The 25,500-nt window shown below is 40.7% G+C and overlaps 1 protein-coding gene and 1 non-coding gene across 6 annotated transcripts in view; one reads left to right on the plus strand and one right to left on the minus strand.

Annotated features, from left to right (window-relative positions):
* Positions 1-19,691, plus strand: part of EVA1A (eva-1 homolog A, regulator of programmed cell death) — a 68,661-nt gene extending 48,970 nt beyond the window's left edge. For all 5 annotated transcript variants that reach the window (XM_050754321.1, XM_050754324.1, XM_050754326.1 and 2 more), the window contains one exon: positions 18,403-19,691. In XM_050754321.1, coding sequence (XP_050610278.1) covers positions 18,403-18,776 — 374 coding nt within the window. In that variant the 3' untranslated portion in view covers positions 18,777-19,691. The remainder of the gene's footprint in view (positions 1-18,402) is intronic.
* Positions 19,692-22,301: 2,610 nt separating this feature from the next.
* Positions 22,302-22,436, minus strand: LOC126934581 (small nucleolar RNA U109). Its single transcript, XR_007719039.1, has one exon. It is a non-coding gene; the product is annotated as a small nucleolar RNA U109 (small nucleolar RNA).
* Positions 22,437-25,500: the final 3,064 nt, after the last annotated feature.

Raw genomic sequence — 25,500 nt, forward strand, 5'->3', positions numbered from 1 at the left:
GGAGGTTCCAGTAGATCTCCTCTCAGATTTCATTGGCCAGGACTGTGTCACATGGTCATTTCTAGCTGCAAGGGAGGCTGGAAAAATGAGAATTTTAGCTTTTTCAATCTTTAGATCAGTGGTTCATATCAGGTGTGATTTTGCTCTGCAAGGGAACGTCTGGCAATGTCTGGAGATATTTTTGGGTGTCACAGCTTAGAAGTGCAGGCTGCTACTGGCATCTAATGGGTGGCGAAACATCCTACAATGCACAGGACAATCTCCTGCAACAAAGAATTACTGGGGCAAGACATCAACAGTTCTGAGGTTGAGAAAGTGTGCCCTAGAGCAGAGGCAGGCAAGGAAGAAAGGACTTGATGATAGTTTGAGGCATCCCACTCTGAAAGTCCTTCTGTGGCTTACCAGAGCTTTTAATGTCAACCTTTACTACTCCATGCTTTAATTTAGTCACTACCCTCCCTGACCAAGACCTCTGCTCCAGTTATTCTAAACCACCTGCCAGGTTTTTTCTTACCTCATTTCTTTGGCACAGTCTTTTCCTTTTCCAAGAATTCTCCCTTTTAGTCCTGGACAGGCTGACTCCCTCCCAGTCTCCTGAACTCTTTTAGGGTCATCTCTCCTCAACCTACCCCACCTCGAATCAATGGGCTTAGGCACCCACCCACACTCTCCCACACATGTTTTATTTCCCTCTCTATTAGCACTTGGATTAGAGGACTTAACATTTCTTTTTTAATTGTATGTAAGGAACTCATTGGGACCAGAATATGATAGTTTATAATGAAGATAATCTCATTAATAATACTGACCTCATTAATAACTCCTAACAAGTTTGTTAGAAAAAGTAAATGGAATGATTACTCATTTTAATTTAATGATTTGAATATTTAATATATTTGCCTGGCTCACTCTTCTATTTCCTTTAAGTTTTCTTTGTTTCTCAAAAGTCACCTTTGGGTACCCCATAAATATGTATAGCTTCTATGTACCCATAAAATTTTAAAATAGGCAAATAAATAAATCACCTTCTCAGTAAATTTTGTTCATCACTATCCACTTCTCGCCACAACACACATTCAGCACTTCGTATCCTTCTTGCTTTTTTTCCCATTTTTTCCTCCTTATCACCTTACCATCATCCACCATACTATATATTTTATTTGTTTAGTATCATCGCCTCTGCTGGAACATAAGCTCCTAGGAGAAGAGAGATTTTTGTTTCTTTCATTGACTGCTATGTCCTGCGCATGTAGAATAGTGCCTGTCACCCATCAGATGCTCAGTTAATCAGTGAATGAATATGACTCAATAACCAAATAATTATAAAAAGACATATAGCGAGGCATCTTACCCAAGAGCTGCTTCCTCCATCCAGTTCCCAAACTTGACCCATCATCAGGCCTCTATGCATCCTTCCAGAGTTCTTTATGCAGATATTAAGAAAATACAAGGATACAGTTTTCTGCTCCTCCATTTTATGCACAGGTAGCACACCATGCATACTGTTTTGCCCTTCACGATTTTCACTGAACGATATATTATGGAGATATTTTAGATCAGCATGTGGAGACCTTCCTCATTCTTTTAGACAACTACATATTATTCCATTATATAGATGGACATCCATAGTTTAACCAGTTCAGTGAAAATGGTTTAAATCTTTCCAAACTGAGCAACAAACAGAACTGCAATAAATAACTATGACATGTATGTTCAAGTGCTCTTGTAGAATAAGTGCCCCAAAGAAAAACTGTGGGAAAAAAGTATGTGTAAATTATCAACTGAGAAAAATATTAATAAATTATCATTTAAATAATTTTACCAATTTGCTCTTAAAAGATATATGAGAAGCCCCTGCAACAGTGTTTTCTAACTTTTGAACTTTGACAATCTCATAGATGAAAAATATCTAAATGCTATTTAATTTCTGCTTCTCTAGATCAGAGGTCAGGAAGCTTTTTCTTTAAAGGGTGAGACAGTAAATATTTTCAGCTTTGTGAGCCAGTCTCTGCTGTAACAACTCAACTCTGCATTGTCGCACGAAAGGAGACATAGACAATGCACAAATGAATGGACATCATTGTGTTCAATAAAATTTTATTTACAAAAACTTATGGCTGGGCAGACTTGGCTTGTGAGCCATAGTGTGCCAGTCCCCATTTATCATATGTTAAAGAGCCATTTGTATTTCTTTTTCTGTGAACTGTCCATATCTCTCTTTCATTTTTTATTGATCTTTTTCTTAATACTCTTTCTAGGCACTTTTCCTATATTAGTCCTTTGTGTCTGTTACATATTACAGATATTTTTCCTAATTTGTCACTTGTCTTTTGACTTTGCTTATAGTAATATTTTTCAGAGCAGGAGTTTTGGGTGATTATTTTTCCCTGTTTAACCAATATTCGTTGAATGTGTAACTGCAAGTACAATTATGCTGACTGTTTAGTATTTAACCAGAATTTGAATCACATTTCCCATGACATTGGTATGAGGGAGGCAGCCTCTCAGGAGTGAGGGAGCCTCACCCTCCGCAACTGATAGTCACAAATTTGGGCATTTGAGAAGGTATTGTAGTTCTGGGTTTTCTCATTCCCCTTTATACTGTGAATCCTGTGAGGGCCGAGGGCCTTTGTGTCCTTAGCCTTTAAGCTATGCCCAAGGCATTGAAGACTTGCAGTAAATGTTTATAGAATGAATATAAGTAACCATGTATTAATATATATAATTTGTAAATTTTTTAATATTTAAATTTTTATTGATTTATAACATGCATACAGAAACATATGCACAAAACATTTATGGAAAGCTGATGAATTATTACAAAATAAACTTGTGAAACCAAGAAATAGAATCAGACTTGCTCATTCCCCTGATAATCACATTCTCCTTCTCCTTCCAAAGGTAACCAAAATCTTAAGAACTAAGTATAGATCAACTCTGTCATTTCATGTGTTTTATTACAGAACATTAAAAACATATACAAAATACCAAAAAACATAATAGACCTGTCACCCAGCTTTAACATCTATTAGTCATATGTTGTTTTTGTTTAATCTATACTTCAAACCATTTCCCACCCCCCACTTCATTAGGTTTTCGATTATTTTTTAGATAAAATGCCTACACATTGAAAGGTACAATTTTAAAATTGTACCTTTTTGACAAATCAGTGTACCCATGTAAACTTCCCCTCTTTTAAGAATCGAATTACCCCCCTTAAAAATCATTAATGTGCATAGAAATTACCTCAAAGTATTATTTAAAATCCAGATTTTTATAAAATAGGTGTGAGTTTTGACTGAGAATTTGTATTTTTAAAGAGTGCAGATCTGCAGAGTACATGGTAACTACAATGTTTCTTTTATCTACAGTAAATACAATTTGATGAATAAAATTAAAGAAAATTGACCTAGAGTAAAAGGATGAATCAAAACATCTGTACAATATGCTATCTATAGGAGCATTTGGTTAACAATAACATAAACTAACCGAACAATCTGATCGTTTTAATAACCAAAATTAGCCACAATCTTACTATTGTTTTAATAGAAGTGCTCCCTCAGAATAAAAAAAATTTAGTAACATGAGAGGGTATTGGTTAATTGGTTAACTGGTTAACAGCAAATATTTGAAAGTAAATGTCTGATAAAATTAAGTAATGGATATCTTTTCAAGCCCATCAATGATCTTACATAGTTACCCAAAATTCTGTCATTTACATAGCAAGTGCAGATAATCTTCATAGCTTCCTATTAAAATTATATTGTAATGCCCTTATGCATTTTAACTCAGTTTTCTTATAAAATTCAGCAACTTAAATTTTTGTATGACATATGATAAGTTCCCCTTAAATTCAATTTAAATTTACTGAATTTTATTAGGCAGTGTCTGTGCATCCACCACCCCGTATTATTTGGTGTTCCTCCATTTGCACAGGCATCACAGCTAGGGAAACAGGAATTCACAAGACACGACACAGGCTGTCCTCTGCATCTCTTTCTTCCTCAGGGCATCTGTTCATCAGTCAATCAAGTCATGTGAGAGTAGAGGTTATATATTTTGTGGCACAGAGGGTATCATTCCTCTCCTCAGAGGAGGAAAAGACCAGAAGGTCCTCTTAGGGGGACACTTACTGGGAGGGCTGACCTCCCTAAGGTGTGAGGCTCTGATCAGCAGGTATAGACTTTTCAGGAGGGAGGGATGAGGCAGCCATTCTGAACCTGCAGCTCTACTGTCTCTTGTCCCATCTGAAGACAATTCTGAAGGGCTGTTCTGGGCTGTCTGGATGGTAGAGGTTGAGGAACAGTTTGGGCTTTGATGTGGCTCAGATGAGGTGTGTCATAGGGGGCCCCTATACGCAGTATCTGGGCTGGTGCCTTTGAGGTCAGTAGGTTGCCTTTTTCTGTCCAACTCTATTTTCACTAGGGAGGAGGCTGGAGAGTCTAAATGGCTTCCAGAGGCCCCCTCTGATTATATTTGGAGGATGGGCACTGAAAGGGGCAAAGTCATTATCTTTGGAAATTCTCGAAAGTCTAGTTGGAAACCTGGGAAGACCTCTTGCCTGGTGCCTGAATACTCAGTTGGCAGTCCTAGCCACATAGATGGTTGATAGGCATACAGCTGAGTTTGCATTTATATCAGCACAACCTTGCGTCGGGTTTGAAGAAGTGGCCAGGATTACTGTCTTGGTTACAGGCTGGAGAACATAATGAAAGCAAACTTCAGACCTGCTGCTGACTTTCATCTTGGCAATGATTGTTGGGTCCTAGGCAAAGTGCTTGAATGTAGCATGAGGCCAATCCATAGATCCACCTCCACATGGCAGCTGTCCATAAGGTAAGAGGGGGCCCAGTTTATGTCTTGATGAGACGCTCTGCCAGGTAGAAGAATCACATCTCAGGTTTCCTGATAGCCGGCTGACGTGTTGAAAACAGATCCAGGACAGATCTGCTTTTGGATGTGTGGACAGGCATTAGCCTTTCAGTTTTGCTGATGCTTCAGTTGAAGTCTCCTAGGAAACTTCTGTGCTAGGTTCTTCCTCTGCAGTTCTTGCCTTGCCTTTGCCTTTGTTCTTCCTGTGTCTTGGTAAAGGGCTATCGAGTCTGGAGTTGCTGGGGCTTCCTCAGTCCTAGGTTCTACTTTTCCTTCTTATTTGGTCCAAGGGTTGTGGGACAGGGCCCCACCCCAGCACTTCACTGGGCACCTTCTGGTCCTGGCCATGTGTCCTAAGACTTGATAGTTCTTACACGTTCTCTTGGAAATGATTAAATTTGTTTCTTCCAAATCTCACCGTAAAATTGCTGCTCCAGAAAGATGTATCATGGACATTCTGCTTTTGTGCATCCTCCCTGCATAGGATTGAAGCTGTGCCTACTCTGGTTTCAGAAGCATGCAGTAGAGTACTAAAAGTTAATCTAAAAATGGTTTCAGACACTCATCAGGGAGCTTCCTGCATGGGCTGAGAAATGCCAGGACCCCAGGCCTCCAGTACTACCCCTAAGGAGGGGCTCACAATTTGTAACATTTTTTAACAGTTGGAATATCCTCCGCTAAAGAAGGTTTGGTGAAAGTGGTACTTTCGTACACAGAAGATAGCAAGATAACTTAGTGTACCACTTTTCAAAACCCACTTGGCAATGTGTATCAAGAGCTATAATAATATGTATCCTGTCTGACACAGAGATTCGTTTCCTGAGAATCCATTGCAAGGCAATAAACAACAAGCAAAAAAGGAAGTAGCATTAAGCACAAAAATATTTCTTCTATTATTATTTTTCAAAATATTTCCTCATAACAACCTAAATATCCAAAGGCAGGAAGCAGTTTTTGTAAACTGGCACTTTCACTGGGAAGAATACTATGTAGCCTTTATTAGGCATGATGGAGGGAGACCGTGGAGCAATACTGAACAGTGTTATATGCTGTGTACATGTGAAGTGTACATGTACAGTGTATGCAAAGGAAAAGATACGAATTATATATACATGTCTATATAGATACTCTGGCCATAAGCAGGCAAATATGAATAAATATGTGCATGTTTATATGATAGAGAAAGAACAAAGGAAAATTCACTATACTACACACTGTATAGTTATATTCAGGTTGTGAAATTATGGTGATTTTATAATTTTAAAAATTCCGTATTTTTTTTTTTTTTTTGAGGCAGAGCCTTGCTCTGTCGCTCAGACTGGAGTGCAGTGGTGCAATCTCGGCTCACTGCAACCTCTGCCTTCCAGGTTCAAGTGATTCTCCTGCCTCAGCCTCCCGAATAGGTGGGATTACAGACACATGCCACCATGCCCGGCTAATTCTTTTCGTATTTTTAGTAGAGACAGGGTTTCACTATGTTGGCCAGGTTGGTATTGAACTCCTGACCTCATGATCCACCTGCCTCAGTCTCCCAAAATTTCCCTACTCTTTTAATGTTATACTAGCACATATTTATACACATACCCACATATATACGCATACATATGTATCTACATATAACAAATTTATTAGCTGAACTTTTGGAAATGGTATCTTCATAATTTAGTTCAGTGAATATTGTGAGATATGCACCATGAGCAACACACTGTGCTGAATGCCCAGAGAATCCAAAGTGAATCAATCATATGGATTCTGCCTTCAGAATCCTCACTGTCATGCGGGAAAGATAATGGTTATATAACTAGTTATAACGCAACCACATAAAGTGCTGCCCAGACTGGAGGGGCTAATTAATCACACCCTTCTTCTAAACTCAAGGACCCAGAAAGGCATTCAAATTTTGAAGTTGACCTCATCAGTGTCAATTTCAGCAGTGGTAATGCTGGACGGAATAATGTGTCAGGGCCTTCTACCTAGTCCGTTGAGTTCTAGGGCAGCTATGGGATTGTAGGTCTTTCCCTTGCAGGGGAAGAAAAGTGAGCCAGTGGATTGGGAGGAGGGGCAGGGCAATGGATGCTTCCTTGTGGGGTGTCTATTGCCTGTGGGAGGGGATGAAATGAGTGAATTTTTTCTTTTTTTTAAATTTAACTTTAAGTTCTGGGATACGTGTGCAGAACGTGCAGGTTTGTGACACGGGTATACATGTGCCATGGTGGTTTGCTGCACCTAGCAACCTGTCATCTAGGTTTCAAGCCCCGCATGCATTAGATATTTGTCCTAATGCTCTTCCTCCCCTTGCCCCCCACCCACTGATAGGCCCTGTATGATGTTCCCCTCCCTGTGTCCATGTGTTCTCATTGTTCCATTCCCAGTTATGAGTGAGAACATGTGGTGTTTGGTTTTCCGTTCCTGTGTTAGTTTGCTGAGAATGATGGCTTCCAGCTTCATCTATGTCCCTGCGAAGGACATGAACTGAAATCAGTGAATTCAAAGGAGAATACGTCAGAGCCAGACAGGTAGGAACAGAGATTTCTCAATACTCCTTCCTGGGGAAGAACAGCATTTTAGAGAGGCAGTAGTGTTAGTGGAGGTCTTCCCTCTCCTATGGGGTGGGGCAGAATGCCATAAAGAGATGTTCTTTTTTTTTTTTTTTTTTGGCAGAGTCTCACCCTGTTGCCCAGACTGGAGTACAATGGCATGATCTCGGCTCACTGCAACCTCTGCCTCCTGGGTTCAAACGATTCTCCTGCCTTAGCCTCCCGAGTAGCTGGGATTACAGGCACCCACCACCACGCCCTGCTAATTTTTATATTTTTAGTAGAGATGGGGTTTCACCATGTTGGCCAGGCTGGTCTCCAACTCCTGACCTCATGATCTGCCTGCCTTGACCTCCCAAAGTGCTGGGATTACAGGCATGAGCCACCACGCCTGGCAAGAGATGTTCTTACAGCGCCTAGAGTTTGGAGAGGAGATTTTGCTGAGCACTCCCTGACTACACACAAACCCCATGATTCTCTTTAATACCCACTTTTTTATTTTATTATTTTGAGGAGTTAAGATTGTGTTTTACTAGTACAAATTTATGGGGCGCATGTGAAATTTTGTTACATGTATATAATGTGTAGTGATCTAGTCAGGGCATTTAGGGTGTCTATCAACCCAAGTACAATACATTTGTATTAAGTATAGTCACCCTGCTGTGTTATCAAACATTGAATTTATTCCTTCTATCTAACTGTATGTTTGTACCGTGTAACCTGCTTCTCTTCATCCTCCCTTGCTACCCTCCACTCACCTTTCCCAGCCTGTTATCTGTCTTTCCACTTTCTATCTGTGTATGATCAAATTTTTTAGCTCTCACATTTAAGTGAAAACATGCAATATTTGTCAAAACCAATTTTAAAAGCCTTTCCTTTTCACTCAAGGAATCGGAAGCTTCAGAGCCAAGAAGAAAGCCCAGGCAGAGAGAAGGTTGCCCTTGCATGAGATCAGCTGGCCTGGTCTGGGCTGGCTGCTGCTGCCCTCTCCTGCAAGGAGTCTGTTGGGCATGATCTGACCTCTGAAGGTGCAAATGAGATTAGTTTCAGGACCTCTACATAGGGCCTCTTCCTGCCCATGAAAACAATGACCTGCAGGAAACAAGATACAGCAATACATTTATTTTTATTTATCAAGGGAAAACAACTGACAATAGCCCTCCCCACTCTGCTTCCTGGGTAATTAACAGCTGTCTGGATCTAGTCAAGACCAGGGTGGATCATTGGCGAAGAGGAAGTGACCTGGAGCAGAAAGTATTAGAGGAGAGAAAAAACAATCACCTTAGAGCTTCAGTTTTGAATTTTGTGGGAAAAGGATGAAGAGGCATGACATTCATTGTATCAGCTGTGAAAATCAGACCTGAGTCACCAACTTGGGATCCAGTGAACTCCCTTACCCGGTCTGGTTGCTCTTACTGGGCTTGTCCAGGAATCCACATCTGGATGCTAGAGACAAAAGGGGATGTGTTCTGATCTGGGAGGCAGGACAAGGTGGACTCATTCAGCTACAGAGGGAGCACAGTGGTTTCCAAGATGGAGTTCAGAAACTATCTTTGATGTTAGGCCTATGTAATAGGTGGGGTGAGGGCAGTATGTGAAAGCTAGAATTACTTGTTTTTCTGCCTTTAGTTTCGTTTCTGTTTTGGTCAAAGCATGAACTTTTGAGTATCAGGCAGAATTACATTTGACACCCTCATCTCGGCCTCAGCTTTTAAACAAGAGTAACCCTACTTACCCTGCTGAACAGTGGTAATGGCTGAAGGTATTGCAGATGATCAGCATAAAGGAATTATTCCAGATCTTGGCAAAGAGAAGCATTCAGTGAATGATAGCTCTCTTACTCACTCTATGTATGTATGCATGTATGTATGTATCTATCATCTATCTGATATCTTCCTCCCTCTTTCCCTTTTCCTCTTGCCTTTCTTCCTGTTCTCATCCCTCCCTTTCTTCCCCATGAGTGCATATCTATGTCTCTTTGTGCATGCATGTATGCAATATGTACATCTGTATATACCCTAATATTTTTAAGCATTCTTAGATTCCAGAATAGGTAAAAGGGTGCATGTAGAGGTGCCACTTGTGAAGGGACTGGGAAGTAGAAGGAGTATAACTCAAGCTCTGCTATATCTGTTCAGCATTTATAGGTTTCTCTTGACTTGTATTTCACTGGATTATGTGGCCATTGTTACTATGTTAGAAACCTTCATGGTCTGAAAACCCCTGTAGGGAATATAGGAGTCTCCAAGAAATGGAGATAGATTTATGGAGCTCCAGATTCATACTCCAGGGAGGACAGGGTTATGTTTGCTGCCTTAGTGGATACATGAGCTATCTAGAGGCTTTAAAAGACAGCTTATCCCAAATTTATTTCTAACCTACCAATATGGATTGGTTAAATTAAGTTCTTTTAATGCTACTCACTTTAACAGAAGAGAGGTTGAGTTATTGCATAAGTTGGGCAATAAAGCAAGTGTAACTGATGTACTCTTTCTCTGTCATGTCCTCTTTCTCTCACTCTGGGATCCAGGCAGATTTTCTCTTGGTTGAGGAATTGTCTTCTTTGGGTTGAGGAGACTGAGGGAAGATGCAGTGTTGGTATCTCCTTCTGAATCATGGCTTACCTAGGCAGGTTCTCTTCAAGGCTTCATGGTGTAGGAGACAGAGGACAAGACTTTGGTCTGAAGGATCATCCACAGAAAATGGATGTACAGTGCCAACCACAAGAGCTTTGCCTGCTGATTCCCACTTACTCTGCCTGCAAGGTCCCTTCCTTTACCCATGAGAGCAGAGCCAGCTTCCCATTGTGCGGCTTCTTCAAGGGCATTATAGCAGAATTGGGCCAGTCCCTCTCTTTGGCTCATTTCATTCTAGCTCAGAAAAGCTGTGGCGTAACTATAATTGGCTCAATTTCTTTCGCTTGATTAAAGAGGCGAAGCCAAAGTAAGGCCAGAAATCAAAACCTTTTTTGTTGCCAGGGCATGCAAAGCAGTATAAACTCATTTCTAATTTATATACTCAAAGCCATACCTCCTAAACCAAAGTATATGCAGGATTACTTTAAATTCTTCTTTTCCTAAGGGGAGAATTTTCACAATAACCTTATGTAGAATTTTTATTTCACACTCATAATAAAGTGACCTTTAATAGAACTCTAAGAAAACTCCTTTAGAATGTTTCATACTGTCAAAAGAAGGAATTAAACGTTTGTGAAGTTCAAGGCATGTCACCTGAGCACTACATCAATGTAAGAAAGACTCAGTTTTATTGAAGGTTAATTATCTATTGGAAAAAATTCACTAAGGGGTCCACACTCTGGCATTCCAGCAGTCAGGGATAAACAGGAAGAGGAAGGTGTGTTTGTGGGTCAAGAGTGGACAATGAAGTCTTTGGCTTGTCTGGACTAAAGGCTCCTGTGGAAGAGTTTGTGGGGATATGATTGAAAGGGAGATTGGAACCAGATTTTTGACAGCCTTGAGTGTCCTCTTTTTTTTGTAAAAGTAATAAGGCAAATAATAGGAGTCAGATTTTAAAGTGTTGCTTTGACATCCATGTGCAAAATGAATTGAAGGTGGAAGGAAATGGGATCCAGAGTTAGAAAACTTGCAGGTGCGGGGAAATGGCAGTGAGTAGGCAAGAGATGGAAGAGACATGAGAATGGCTGAGATTAATTAATTTATGGCTAGAAGCCAAAGAGTGAGTCAAAAAGATGACTCTAGGCATTGCGCACAGATGACTGAAGGGAGCCTCAGGCAGAAAGGGGAAGGTTGAAAAGGGGAGGGAGGGAGGAAGGGAGAGAGGGAATGAAAAGAATAGAGAGAGAGGTAAGAGAGATAACTAGATGTTTGAGATAAAAAGAGGATGAGATCAATGTGAGTTACATTCTGTATGAAGTTGGAAGGTACATGGGAGTTTTTAAACATAAAAATTCAAAAAACATACAAATTAAAATTTACAGGAAATGTATCTTTTAAAGAGATGGATGAGTTTCCTCCTTTCCCCTCAATTTGTTTATGTATTTATGTATTCATGAATAAATATCACTTATTGCCAGAAGGAGGCATGATTCAGTGACAGTTCTATTTCTGATTTTTATTTGTATAGTTATGGTTGTTGAGAAAGTTTGTTCATATAAACATGCAGACAAAAACAAAAGAAGTTTTGTTATAATTAAGTCACTCCAGTCTTTGAATTAAGTTTTCATCATATGCCAAAAATCAGAGTGATCCATCATCAGGTTATTTTGATTTATCAGCTGACAACCTGATTAGGCCTTCCTTCAGTTTTGTTGAAAACCAAGAATTGGAAACTGACTTGGAAAAGGATGTGTTACCAGTTGTTAGGGGCTTTTGCCTCCTGTCATTGACATCAATATTTCAATATTTGGAACTGTTATTTTGCTTGGTGGCCATTTTTGCACTCTGGGCAGCGCACCATAGTAAGATGGGATGTGGGGTGGGGGAAAGGTCTGACTTGAGTTTAGTGAAATGGGGGAAGCAGTGGGTGGTGGGTGGTGTAGAACAGGTGAGCCTGTGCTTTCCACCACAGGCACCTTCTCAGGCAGATCTAATATAGGAAAGAATAAAGAAAATGGCTGTGTAAGGTCTAGAAATAGATTTCCTTAAAACCAGCTGTGCCTGTTCACCTCTTAGGCACATGTTCCCACTGTGAAGACTGCTTATCTTGAGTAAGGCTGAGTGGTGAGATGAAACTCAGGCCCTTTTAGACCGACAGGGACTTAGGCATAGTCAGTGGCCTGATGGCTTCATGAGTTTGTGGGCAGAGGCAGCACCTGGGGCTAGCTAACCAGCCGTCACCCTGAGTAGAATGACCTTATTCCTACCTGATGCAACTAGTGGCAGAAAATCAATTCTGTTAGCAATTGGGAGCAGATTTCTGAGGCAGAGTCAAGGCTCTTTCAGAGGAAAAGGGCTCCTAGGGAACTCTGGACAAAGTAGACAGGTCCAAGACCTGACCCTTGGGAGATATTTTATCTTGATAAACAGCAGAACCCATTTCTCCAGCAAATGGGCTTCATTTTGCTTTATCCCAGTGATTTTGACTTTTGAATTATCACTAGAACTAGGTTTTGTAAAGACCACTCTGGACTGACCCTTTATGGCTTTTTTGTTTTCCATTTCCTGTGCCCACTGACTTTTCTCCAATTCTGTACTCTCTGAGACTGCCCCAGTGGTAGGTACCTCATGCCCGCTTCCATTATTTCACTCGGTTGTGCTCAATTCCAGTTATGTTTATTGCATGTCCGTTTCTCCTGTCAGGCTTGAAGGTCTAGTGAGGTTGTGATTGGCTCAAGGTCACTTAACTAATAAATGACAATGCCTTCCTCCCACTTTACAAAAGAAAGGCAAATTATTGGATTTAACCCAATCCAGGGAGGCCAAGTCCAGGGCTTTTATTTGCCCCAAGACATGTTCTCTCTATCTGAGGGCTTAAGAATTTTCTAAGTTGCTCTAGAATCTAGATAAGACTCATGCCCATTCCAGCCTGTCATCAGTTATCATGTTTTTGTACACATTGTGCATGTTAATTATAATCAGGCAGACATGAGCAAATCACAAATCAATGCAGATTGGTGTGGAGTTCATGGACTGTTCTGGTCATTATTTCCTCCGGGAAAAAATCAATCCTAAGATAAAGGTGGGGCCTTTGATGTGATCCCATAGCGCCTGGCATAGGAATATGCTATTTGTAAGCAAATGAGTTCTGAGAAGACCATCTTTAAAAAAAAAAAAAAAAGTGTGTGTGGTGCAAACTTAAATTTATTAAGTCAGTAGTGCTACAACTAGATGTACAGATACATTGACAACGTAACATTTGGTTCACTTTTAAAAGTAAACAGCATCTCCATCTAATGGTGAGACATTAAGCTAATTGTTAAATAATATCTAAAACAGATCTTTTCCTGAAACAGTGTTGCTAGATTTTAAAAAATTAATACACATTGTATACAGCTGTTTTGAATTAACATAAAAATTGAAGAGGTAGCGCAGAAGGTTCTCATATCCCCTCCTTATTGGATTTTTTGTGTTTTTTTTTTTTAACTTTTATTTTAGGTTTGGGGTTACCAGTTTTGTTACATGGGTAAATTGCATGTCACTGAGGTTTGGTGTACGAATGATCCCATCACTTAGGTGGTGAGCATAGTACCCGATAGGTAGTTTTCCAACCCATTACCCCACCCCACCCTCCCCCTCTAATAGTCCCTAATGTCTATTGTTCCCTTCTTTATGTCCATGTTTACCCAGCTTTTAGCTCCCACTTATAAGTGACAACATGCAGTATTTGATTTTCTATTCCTGTGTTAATTTGCTTAAGATAATAGCCTTCAGCTGCATCCATGTTGCTGCAAAACACATGATTTTATTCCTTTTATGGCTGCTTAGTATTCCATGGTGTACCATGGAATACAAATGTGGAAATATGTACCACATTTCCTTTATCCAATCCTCTGTTGATGGGCACCTAGGTTGATTCCATGCTTTTGCTATTGTGAATAGTGCTAGTGCTGCAATACACATACAAGTGCAGGTATCTTTTTTGTAGAAAGATTTATTTTCCTTTAGATATACACCCAGTAGTGGGATTGCTGGGTCAAATCATAGTACTGTTTTAAGTTCTTTGAGAAATCTCCATGCTGCTTTCCACAGGGGCTGAACTAATTTATAATTCCTACTTTTTTTTTTTTTTGAGACAAGATCTCATTTTGTCACCCAGACTGGATTACAGTGGAACAATCTTGGCTCACTGCAGCCTCTACTTCCCTGGCTCAAGCGATCCTCCTGTCTCAGCCCCAGAAGTAGCTGGGACTACAGGTGTGCACCAGCATGCCTGGCTAATTTTTGTGTTTTTTGTAATGATGAGTTTTCCACCATGTTGCCCAGGCTGGTCTCAAGCTCCCTGAACCCAAATGATCTGCCTGCCTCAGCCCCCAAAGTGTTGAGATTATAGGTGTGAGCTACCATGCCCAGCCTGGTGTTCCCTTTTATGCACAACTTTGTCAACACGGTATTTTTTTACTTTTAGTAATAGCCATTTTGACTGATGCAAGATGGTATCTCGTTGTGGTTTTGATATTGATTGTGATTTCTCTGATGATTAGTGATGTTGAGCATTTTTTCCTATATTTGTTGGCCGAATGTGTGTCTTCTTTGCAAAGTGTCTTTTCATGTCCTGTGCTCATTTTTAATGGAGTTGTTTATTTTTTGCTTACTCAATTGTTTAAGTTTTTAAAATAGATTCTAGATATTAGGACTTTGTCAGATGCATAGTTTAGGAATATTTTCTCCCATTCTGTAGGTTGTCTGTTTACTCTGTTGATAGTTTATTTTGCTGTGAAGAGGCTCTTTAGTTTGGTTGGATCCCACTTGTCAGTTTTTCTTTTTGTCACAATTGCATTTGGAGATTTGGCCATAAATTCTTTGCCAAGGCCAGTGTCCAGAATGGTATTTCCTACGTTTTCTTCTAGAGATTTTATAGTTTTAGGTCTTACACATAAGTCTTTAATCCTTCTTGAGTTAATTTTTGTATATGGTAAAAAGAACTAGTCCAGGTTCAATCTTCTGCATATAACTAGCCAGTTATCCTAGAACCATTTATTAAATAGAGAATCTTTTCGCCTTTGCTGTTATTGTTGACTTTGTCAGAGATCAGATGGCTATAGGTGTGCAGCTTTATTTCTGGGTTCTTTATCCTGTTCCATTGGTCCATGTGTTGGTTTTTGTACCACTACCATACTGTTTGCTTACCGCAGCCTTACAATATAGCTTGAAGTTGGGTAGTGTGATGCCTCTGGCTTTTCTTTTTTTCCCCCCACTTAGGATTGCTTTGGCTATTTGAACCCTCTTTTGGTTCCATATGAATTTTAGAATCATTTTTTTTTCTAATTCTGTGAAAAATGATGTTGATAGTTTGATAGGAATAGCACTGAATCTGTAAATTGCTTTGGGCAGTATGGCCATTTTAACAATGTTGATTCTTTCAATCCATGAGCCTGGAGTATTTTTCTATTTGTTTGTGACATTTCTAATTTCTTTCAACAGTGTTTTGTAATTCTTGTTGTAGAGATCCTTCACCTTGGGTAGCTATTTTTTAGGTATTTTATTATTTTTATGGCAATTAAAATGAAATTACCTTTTGATTTGGCTCTCAGCTTGGACATTGTTGGTGTATAGAAATGCTACTGATTTTGTATTGATTTTGCATCCTGAAACTTTGCTGAAGTCAGTTATCTGTTTGAGGAACCTTTTGGCAAAGTTTTTAGGGTTTTCTGGGTATAGAATTGTATTGTCTGCAAAGAGTGATAGTTTGACTTCCTCTCTTGCTATCTGGATGCCTTTTATTTTTTTCTCTTGCTTGATTGCTCTAGCTAGATCTTACAAGACCACCTTTTATTTACCCAGAAAGGGACGTTTACCAAGCACTTTCACATGCATTATCTACACCGATCCTCCCAACAGCCTTGTGTAATATATGGCCCCTCAGCATTGACACTGATGCCATGGAAGCACCAGGAAATGATGAGAAGGGAATAGGCTTTGAAACTGGGCAGACTTGGGTTTGTTTGCTTGGGCCTTTCTACCTTGTCATGTGGCCTAGGGATGTAACAGTACCTCTTTTTACTTCTGCCTTTTATTTCATAAAAGACAACCAACAAAGGAGGAAAGGTGGAGAAGAAAGAAATAAGTGGGCTATTTTAAAGATTGAGGCTGATGATGTCATGGATTTCATGAAATTTTAGGAACATATTTGGACAATAGTTTTTTCTTTTCTTTTTATTTCAATAGTTTTGGGGGTACAGGTGGTTTGTGGTTACATGGATAAGTTCTTCAGTGGTGATTTCTGAGATTTTAGTGTACCCATCACCAGAGCAGTGTACACTGTACCCAATGTGTAGTCAGAGAGATTAATTTAGATGACGACATCAAGATTATAAAAAATCTTAACAATCTGGAACCAGGGTGAAATGAAATGAAGTTTTTGTGTCTGAATTGAAAAGAATCCTAATAAGTAGCACACAGAAATAGAAAACACAACTTAATGCCGTTACCTTTGTGAACGTGACCTGGAACAAGCCACTAGACCAGCATGTAGGTTAGTGTTGACTTGCCATATAAGGGGGAACACATTGGTCTTCAGTAGGCTTGAATTTACCTAATCGTCCTAGCATTTGGTCCAAGTGTCTCCATCTCATCCTCATGCTCACAAAATGCCCCCATGACTCCCTCTCTCCTAGGGCCGGTTGCCCCCACAATGTGCTTCCATCATTAACAGCCCATTATTTTATTTTCTGTCCATTGCTTTCATCTGTCTCCCCAGTAGACTAGGTGCATTCTGAGAGCAAGAACTGAATCTTATTTAAGTCTTTGAATTTCCAGAACCTACAAAAATTGTCCAAATATACGCAAAGGCATAAGAATAATATAATAGACTCTGGGGACTCAGGGGAAATGGGTGGGAGGCAGGTGAGGGATAAAAGACTACCCATTGGGTACAGTGTCCTCAAGGCCAGGCCTGTAGGTACCTAGAAATGAAAGTTGTTCACCTAAAGACTCCCATTCTGTTAAGCACATCTTACAGGGGTCACAACTAGGCTCACTAAGCATACTGATCGTCAACAGAATGACTGTTATCTTCTCTCACCAAGGAAAGAGCTCAAATTTCTCCTCCCCTATCAGTTAACCTGCTGAGGCCACTCCTAATTACCTATACTGGCTTTCAGTGTGTGACTGATTGCAACTATTGCTTTTTACAAAACTACCCCAAAACTTAGTGGCTGAAAACAGAACACATTTATTATCTCCCAGTTTCTGCAGATCAGAAATAGAGTGTGGCTTAGCTGGGATCCTTGGTTCAAGGTTTCTCACAGGCTGCTGCAAGGCCGGGACTGTGGTCCCCTCAAGACTAGATGGAGGGATGATTCACTTCCAAGCTCATTCACATGGCTGTTGGCACCATTCAGTTCCTCAAAGGGTGTTGGCCAGAGGTCACCCTTAGTTCCTTGCCACTTGGATTTCTCCATAAGGCAGCTCACACATGGCAGCTGGCTTCATCAGAACCAGCAAGTAAGAAGAGCCCCAGAGAGGGAGAGAGCAAGAGAACAAGACAAAAATCACAGTCTTATGTAACCTAATCTTAGAATCACCCATTGCTTTTGCCATATCCTACAGTTGACCCTTGGTATATGCAGGGGATTGGTTCCAGCATCCCTGTGTATACCCCAATCCGTGCATGCATACTGAAGTTCTACAGTTGACCCTGCAGAAGCCACATATTTGAAAAGCTGACACTCCTTATGTGTGGATTTCTCATCTCGCAAATAACGTATTTTCGATCCACGTTTGTTTGAAAAAACTCCGTGTATAAGTGTCCTGTGCAGTTCAAACCCATGTTGTTCAAGGGTCAACTGTATTTCTTAGAAGTAAAAGGCGAAAGACTTATTCATTATGAAGAGAAACCAGAGCATGTATTTCTTAGAAGTAAGTCACTAGGTCCACCCCATAAGAGGAGAGGATTTCACAAAGGTGTGAATACTAGGAGATGGGGTTCATCTCAGAAGCTGTCTGCGACTGTGATGAAAGGGTAATTCAGTTGGGGTGCATGAGCAAATTCACAAGTAAAGATGTTTTGGTCTAGGTGATAAGATACATCTCTTAAACAAATGACACCTAAGCAAAACTGCTTGTGTACAGTAGGTGCTAAATAATTACTGTTTCTCTTTCTTTTACCTTTTTATTTGGGAAGAATCTCTAAGTCAAAGTTGCAAGAAGAGTGAAAGAATCTCATATACTTTTACAGATTCACCGTTTGTCAATTATATTTTGAATACATTATAAAATATGTCACATGGGAGGACAATATTTTGTAACCGTCAAAACTTTGGAGCCTGGTGAGAGGTGTAGGCTGGAGTCATATTGGATCTCTGCATGTGGAATTGTCATCTCTCAAATGCTTGCTTTTCCTCTTCTTCCTCCAGAAAATCCTGAGCGAGCAGCTCTGTACTTTGTTTCTGGCGTGTGCATTGGACTGGTGCTGACTCTGGCTGCTTTGGTCATAAGGATCTCTTGCCACACAGACTGCAGGCGGCGTCCCAAGAAGAAGTTCCTGCAGGACAGAGAGAGCAGCAGCGACAGCAGCGACAGCGAGGACGGTAGTGAGGACACCGCGTCCGATCTCTCCGTGCGGAGACACCGCCGCTTCGAGAGGACTTTGAACAAGAACGTGTTCACCTCCGCGGAGGAGCTGGAGCGCGCCCAGCGGCTGGAGGAGCGCGAGCGCATCATCAGGGAGATCTGGATGAATGGCCAGCCTGAGGTGCCCGGGACCAGGAGCCTGAACCGCTACTATTAGGGAGCAGCAGGACCCCGGAAACCACTGGAGGCCGCCTGGAAGGGAGAGGATCTGCAGGGACAGTGGACACAAGGAACTGAACCCAGCTCTGCTAATATTGTGATTTCAGAGAAAAACCAGGACATGCCCCTTTTCTAGCCAGGGGGATTGCTCCTTTTTAGCCAAATGTATGGAGAAGTAGAAAAATCAAAGCAGTTCATCAATCTTCCAGGTCTTGGAATGGTGCTGAAAAACCCTCTCCAACACTGTGGATGGAGATCGGAGAAACGCGACTTTGGTTTCTCTTGATTTCTGAGGATCTCAGAAGTTTCTGCAGACTTCCTTGCTATGTGTTATTCCTTTGCAAAAGGAAAGATCATTATAGCATGAGGGCTTGGAATAGCAGGGTGAACTTAACCCAATAAATGCAATTTCCTAAATGGCTCCATGCTATGGAGGTGATTCGGAGTCAAATAGTGTGATCCATGCTTATTATTTAAGGCTGATTTTTAAAATCTCGTTTTGCAAGGGCAACGCCGTCCATTTTAACTGGCACCTCAGGGATTAAAATCCTATTTTTTAGTATAGTTCCCATCTCATTCATGAAAAATGAATACAACTATTGTATTATGGGAGATGTGTCAGTGAACTAGAAAATGTCAATAACCTCAAAGGATGAAGGGTTTTTATTTTAAATAGTTTATAAAATATATATTGACATGCATATTTGAAAATGCTGCATAAAAATAAAAGTGGTGTGTTTTCCCCCTCTTTGGAGACAAGAAAATTTTATTATGATTCTAGATAATTGTGATTTTAAACACTTTGTTTTTTTAAAAAAAGTTTGAATTTCAAAGAAAAGAATGGAAATGAGAGGTAAGGATTAAAGCCAAAGTTAGGATGGGAATTAAAAAAATAAACATTACATAAAATCTTTTTGGTTTCATGGCTGTCTCTGTGGTTACCCTTACCTTAAATGACAGCTCTTTTATATACATGAGTATGGGCTTTTGCCAGGCCCCCTCAAGGATTAGAGTAGGGAGATGGTTCCTGTGTGATAATGGGCTTTTCACTTTCTGTAGGTTATATGTATGATTGCTATAGTTGTTAAGCAGACAGAGGAATAGAAGACTTACCTAAAGCTAGAAATAAGATGGTAGCCCTTATACGAAAAGAAGTTGGTAGAGAAGGAAGAGAAGCCAGGCTCTGCCACATTTAGAAATAGGTTACAGAGGACAAAACATCCCCTAGGCTGGTAAACAGGAAGAGTGAGACCTGTCTCTCTGTTTACTCCCTTCTTTTGCCATGGAGTGGGTTCCTAGTCAGTCTATCTGGGTGCTCCAGGGCCTTCCTGCTGCGAGAGTCTCCCCTGTTCATTGACTTTGTCACCATGCTTAAGAGGATGGTCAGGAAACTTCCTCCGGTGAGGTCTCTACTGCTTTAGCAACCCACTTTTTGTTGTAAGGACTCTTGGAGGGCTGTCTTAAGAACTGAACAATCATAATCATAATCTCTGCTTGCCAAGGGGGCAATAAAGTTCACTTGAAACACTCAGTCGCTGGCCCAGTTATATAATTTTGGGTGGCTGGCAACGTTGGCTGGCTACTTACAAGTGCCAAAAATCTTGCTGAGTCAGCATTTCTGAATCTGGATCCTTGCCCTTGTGGTTTCAGTCCCTTAGCAACAATTGCAGGAATCATCCAATTCCTCTGGGCCTTAGATTAATGTCATCTATCCTTGTCTCCACCTCTTAGAAAAACAGAACAATTGGGAGCTGATTTCCATCACCAGGGAGCATCAAAGCTGATTATGGGGCAGGATTATGAGCCTTATTGGGTAGGGAATGCAGTAGCTGAGGTGTTGGGGAGGGCTCCGGGGTATATGCCTGTCTCAGTTCTCACTCCCATATCCTTTTGACCAAGTCCATAATGTTCTTGTAATTATGGTGGTGGGGACATTGTCTGAGGCATAAAATACACTAGGTAGCAGCTGCTTCACTTTCATATAACAAGGATTACAGCTTTTCAACCTTCCCTATCTTGATTCAACCAATTCCACATTTTAGGGTTATCACTTCACACCTGGTTTTAGTTTCTGTAATAGAACACTTGCATTTGCAACAGAAAGATATTCCACTTAAGAGCATTTATTGATCCACACAACTGGAAGGTCATGGCTGGATCTGAGGCTTCAGAGATGACTGGATCCAGGATCTTAAATGCTACCAAAAAGTTGTTCTTTCTCAGCTCTCCATTTTGCTTCCTTCTGCCGCTGGTTTCATTGTCTTCTACTGCAGATGAAACTGTAACACACTTGTGCAATATAGTGTGTTCAGGTGCTTGCTTCTGATCAAACCCCCCACACAGCTCACCCACTACATATGTGCATATTTGGCACAGGTTCATGGGTTGTTTAGCTCAGTAGTCAGAAGCAAGACACAATGTGGAAGGGATGCTTTTTTGGTGCAGGTTTCCTGGTCTTTGGAAGTTTCACAAAGAAGCACTAGTGGACAAAATTCTGAGATAACTTTCGAAGTAAAGATGACTTAGGAGCCCAATAAATCCACTTCAGGCATTAATGCTCCCACCAACTTCCCTTAAGAGCCTCTTCCTGAGCTGCAAGGGACAGGTGGTCATTTTCAACTCATGGCATCTCTAAACGCACTCAGCTGAACCTTTGCCATGTGGCAGGGAGCACACCATAGGGACTTTGGGATTTACATAGTTTCAGATAAGGACAGAAGAGGAAAAAAAAAAACACCTTACTCTGTGGCTTAAAATATAAAATCACAGGAAGGACTCTATGGCTTGGCTTGTGTAGGTCGATGGATGAAATCACCAGTCATTGTGGTCAAGAGACTGAGCTTCTCTAAGTGGAAAGTGGAGATAGGATGCTAGGCAGGCACTCGCAATAGCCACTGCACCAGTCTTTTCTGTCTTTCTTGGTTTTCCTACTCTCTCTCACAGTTTTTCTTTTTTATTTTTCTTAATGCTTTATCTTCTTTTCCTCAACCCCTTCAATATGGGTCCATTCTTCTCACCTTGAAGCGCTGGTCTTCTCACCCTACATCCTGAGACATCTCATATATTACAGTGACTCTAAAGACCACCTACACACTGATGACTTGAAAAATCTCTTTCCAGTCCTGGCTAAGTTTCAGACTCATATACCCCACTGACCTCAACCACAGGAGACAGTTGTCCCACAGGATAAATTTGGCAGTGTCAGGGAGACATTTTGGTTGTTACTGCTGGGTGGGTGGGATGCTATTTGTATCCAGTGGCTAGAGGCTAGGAATGCTGCTAGACATTCGATAGTGCCAAAGCCAGCCTTTCAGTCCTCTCCACCAATGCCCCAGCAGTGAGTGAAGAAATCTCCAAGTTATTCCAGCCCCCAGCCATATGACTCTTTCCAACCAAAGCCTTAGACATTGTAGAACAGAGATGAATCACCCCTGCTGAGCCCTGTCCAACTTCCTACTCCACAGAATCCATGAACACAGTAAATTGGTGGTATTTTTATGCCACTAAGTTTATTTTCCCACTTTTATGAAGGAGAAATACACTACCATACAACCTCTACCCTAAGGTTGGCCACCCTGAGGAGTCCTTTTTACATGTAGCATGTTATGAATGTATTACTGTTCCCAAAGGATAGAGGAGCAAACATTTCTATATGCAGTATGCCCCTAAGTTTACAATAAATAGCTGGACAACTTCCCAAAACTGCACTCATCTTCCCCCTACACCTATGTCTCTACCTATATTTTCTGTCAGTTAATGATATGGTTTGGATCTGTGCCCCTGCCCAAATCTCATGTCAATTTGTAATCTCTAATGTTGGAGGGCGGGCCTGGTCAGAGGTGATTGTATCACAGGGGCGAGTTTGCCTCTTTCTGTTTTTGTGATAGTGAGGGAGTTCTCATGAGATCTTGCTGTTTAAAAGTCTGCAGCACCCACCTCTTCTCTCTCTTCCTCCTGGTTCTGCCATGTAGGATATGCCTGCTTCTCCTTCGCCTTCTGCTCTCATTGTAAGTTTCCTGAGGCCTCGCAACCATGCTTCCCATATAGCTTGTGGAATGATGAGCCAATTATTCCTCTTTTCTTTATAAACTACCCAGTCTCAGGTAGTTCTTATAGCAATGTGAGAATGGACTAATACAGTTAATGACAAGGAAAGTTACAAGGTTACCCAAATCAGAAGCCTGGGACCATTTCAGTTTCCTTCTTTTCCTTGAAGTTTCACGTATAACAATTAACAATCTTCCCAATTTTAAGTCATTAATATTTCTTACATTGATTCTTCCTGTACAGCTTAGTTTAAGCCCTTATCATCTCCTGCCTAAACAATTGGAAAAGGCTCCAAACTGTTACCTAAGTCTTGCCACCGGCAAAGCCATACTGAATACAGCTACCAAGGTGACCTCTATTAAATGCATGGCTGCTCATATACCAATCTCTCTTTTAAATCTCCCATTTTTTCCCCATTGCTTATTTAAAATGTGCAAATACTTCTACATAACATACCGGGCTCTCTATAGAAGGCTCCTGCAGCTTCATCACCTGTCCTCCTTGCTCATTCCTTTACATTCTGATAATATCGAATGGCTTATAGTTCTCTTCCACATTTTTTATCCCAATTGTTGCTTCTGTCTAAAATACCTTCCCCTCTTTCTCCCACTTTTCTACCTATCCTCAAGACTCAGCACAAGTGTTTCCTCTACCAGGAAGCCTTCCAAGACTTCTCTAGGCTGGGCTAAGTATTGTCCTCTAAGTTTCCACATATACTGTGCTTGTTATGCCCCTTGTTCCTACCATACTGTTGTGAAATTGTTCACTTGTACCTCAAAGGCAGGGAGTCGCCTTGTTATTGGGTCCCAGCAGGATGCACACATCACATGCTTTCAGCAGATATTTGTTGAACTGTGGTAAAGACTGTATTGTATTCACCAAACCCTGTTCTCTCCACTTTCTGGACACATGGATGGACTATATTTCCAAGACACTATTTTGGGTAGATGTGGCTGTGTGACAGTTTTGCCAATGGAATGTGGCAGGCCTACCTAATTGACATTTGCCATTTCGACGTTGGTTGGCTCATATGATCTTCTATCCTCTCTGCTGGCTGGATGCAGAAGATTCAGCAAAGAATTCTGAGGCTCTAGAGGATGGTGGAGCCACAAAATGGAAGAAGCCTGGGTTTCTGAATGACCACGCAGTGGGCCACTCACTGTCCAGGAACATCCACATTGTATTTTGTATTAGGAGAGAGAGGCTAATGAAATATAACCCTGAATTGAAGGCTGGAAGGGCTCTTGAAGTCTCTGCTTCCAACTTTATCTTTGACAGGCTTATTCCTAACTCATTCTTCATGAGTAAAATTGATCCTAAAACTTCAAAGGGAATTCTGTAGAGCAGAGTAACCCTCTTATTTAGGTAACCATTTCCCTTTACTACTTTTAACTTCTTATGCTTCAATTGGAGTTACCTTATGTTCACAAAGGATATTCATTCATCCCCCCCTTATAATAATTCACAATAATGAACATTCAAAGTTAATGTGTTTCTTGCCTTTTTGCTCCTTGTGCTGAATAGTTTCTAATTTATTTATATGCTTTTAATGGTACTTCTCCCTTTTTATTCTAATATTTTATTTACATATATATACATTCTACTTTGTTGAAGTAAAGCGAGTCAGGCAATACCTTCCACCTATTATCATAGCTGTCACAAAAGCTTCAATATCATGTTTATCAGAGTGACAGTTCTGATAAAGGCAGCTAAACTCACTATTCTAATCAGCTTTGAGCAGAGCAAAATTAGCCTCATTTCCCATGTGTTTCCTTATCTTCTCAAGCAATGTTGAGATTGCACAAATTATAAAATGAACTCCTCTGAAAAATTGTGATCAGATATGGGGTGTCAATCTTTTAATTATTTGCCAACCTGTATTAAAAGAAGTATCCTAAATATCCTAAAAAGAAATACCTGAGACTGGATAATTTATAAAGGAAAGAGGTTTAAGTGACTCATAGTTCCATATGGCTGGGGAAGCTTCAGAAAACTTACAATCATGGTAGAAGGGGAAGCAGGCACATCTTACATGATAGCAGGTGAGAGAGCAAATGTGACCTTTGCTGCAGTTTGCAATAAATTCCTCATCTCCATGTGAGTCCATCTCAGCCTGGATTTCATTATCCACATGACTATCAGCAGTTTGGCCAAAACCATTCAGCAAATCTTTAGGAAGGGCCAAACATTCCTACATCTTCCTATATTCTTCTGAGCTCTCGAAACTGTTCCAACCTCTGCCCATTACTCAGTTCCAAAGTCACTTCCACATTTTCTAGTATCTTCATAGCAGTGCCCCACTCCTGTTACCAATTTACTATATTAGTCCATTTTCACGCTGCTATAAAGAGATACCCAAGAATGGGTAATTTATGAAGGAAAGAGGCTTAATTGACTCATAGTTCTGTATGGCTGGGGAGGTCCCAGGAAACTTACAATCATGGCAGAAGGGGAAGCAGGCAGGTCCTACACAGTGGCAGATGAGAGAGAGCATGTATCAGCACAGGAAAAACTACCATTTATAAAGCCGTCAGATCTCGTGACTATCAGCTCACTATCTTGAGAATAGTATGTGGGGAACTGCCCCCATAATCCAATCACTTCTCTCCCTTGACACATGGGGATTACAGGTACCTCCCTTAACAGGTAGGGATTACAATTCAAGATGAGATTTG

This window comes from Macaca thibetana, chromosome 13 (assembly GCF_024542745.1).
Source record: "Macaca thibetana thibetana isolate TM-01 chromosome 13, ASM2454274v1, whole genome shotgun sequence".
NCBI classification, from domain to species: domain Eukaryota; kingdom Metazoa; phylum Chordata; class Mammalia; order Primates; family Cercopithecidae; genus Macaca; species Macaca thibetana.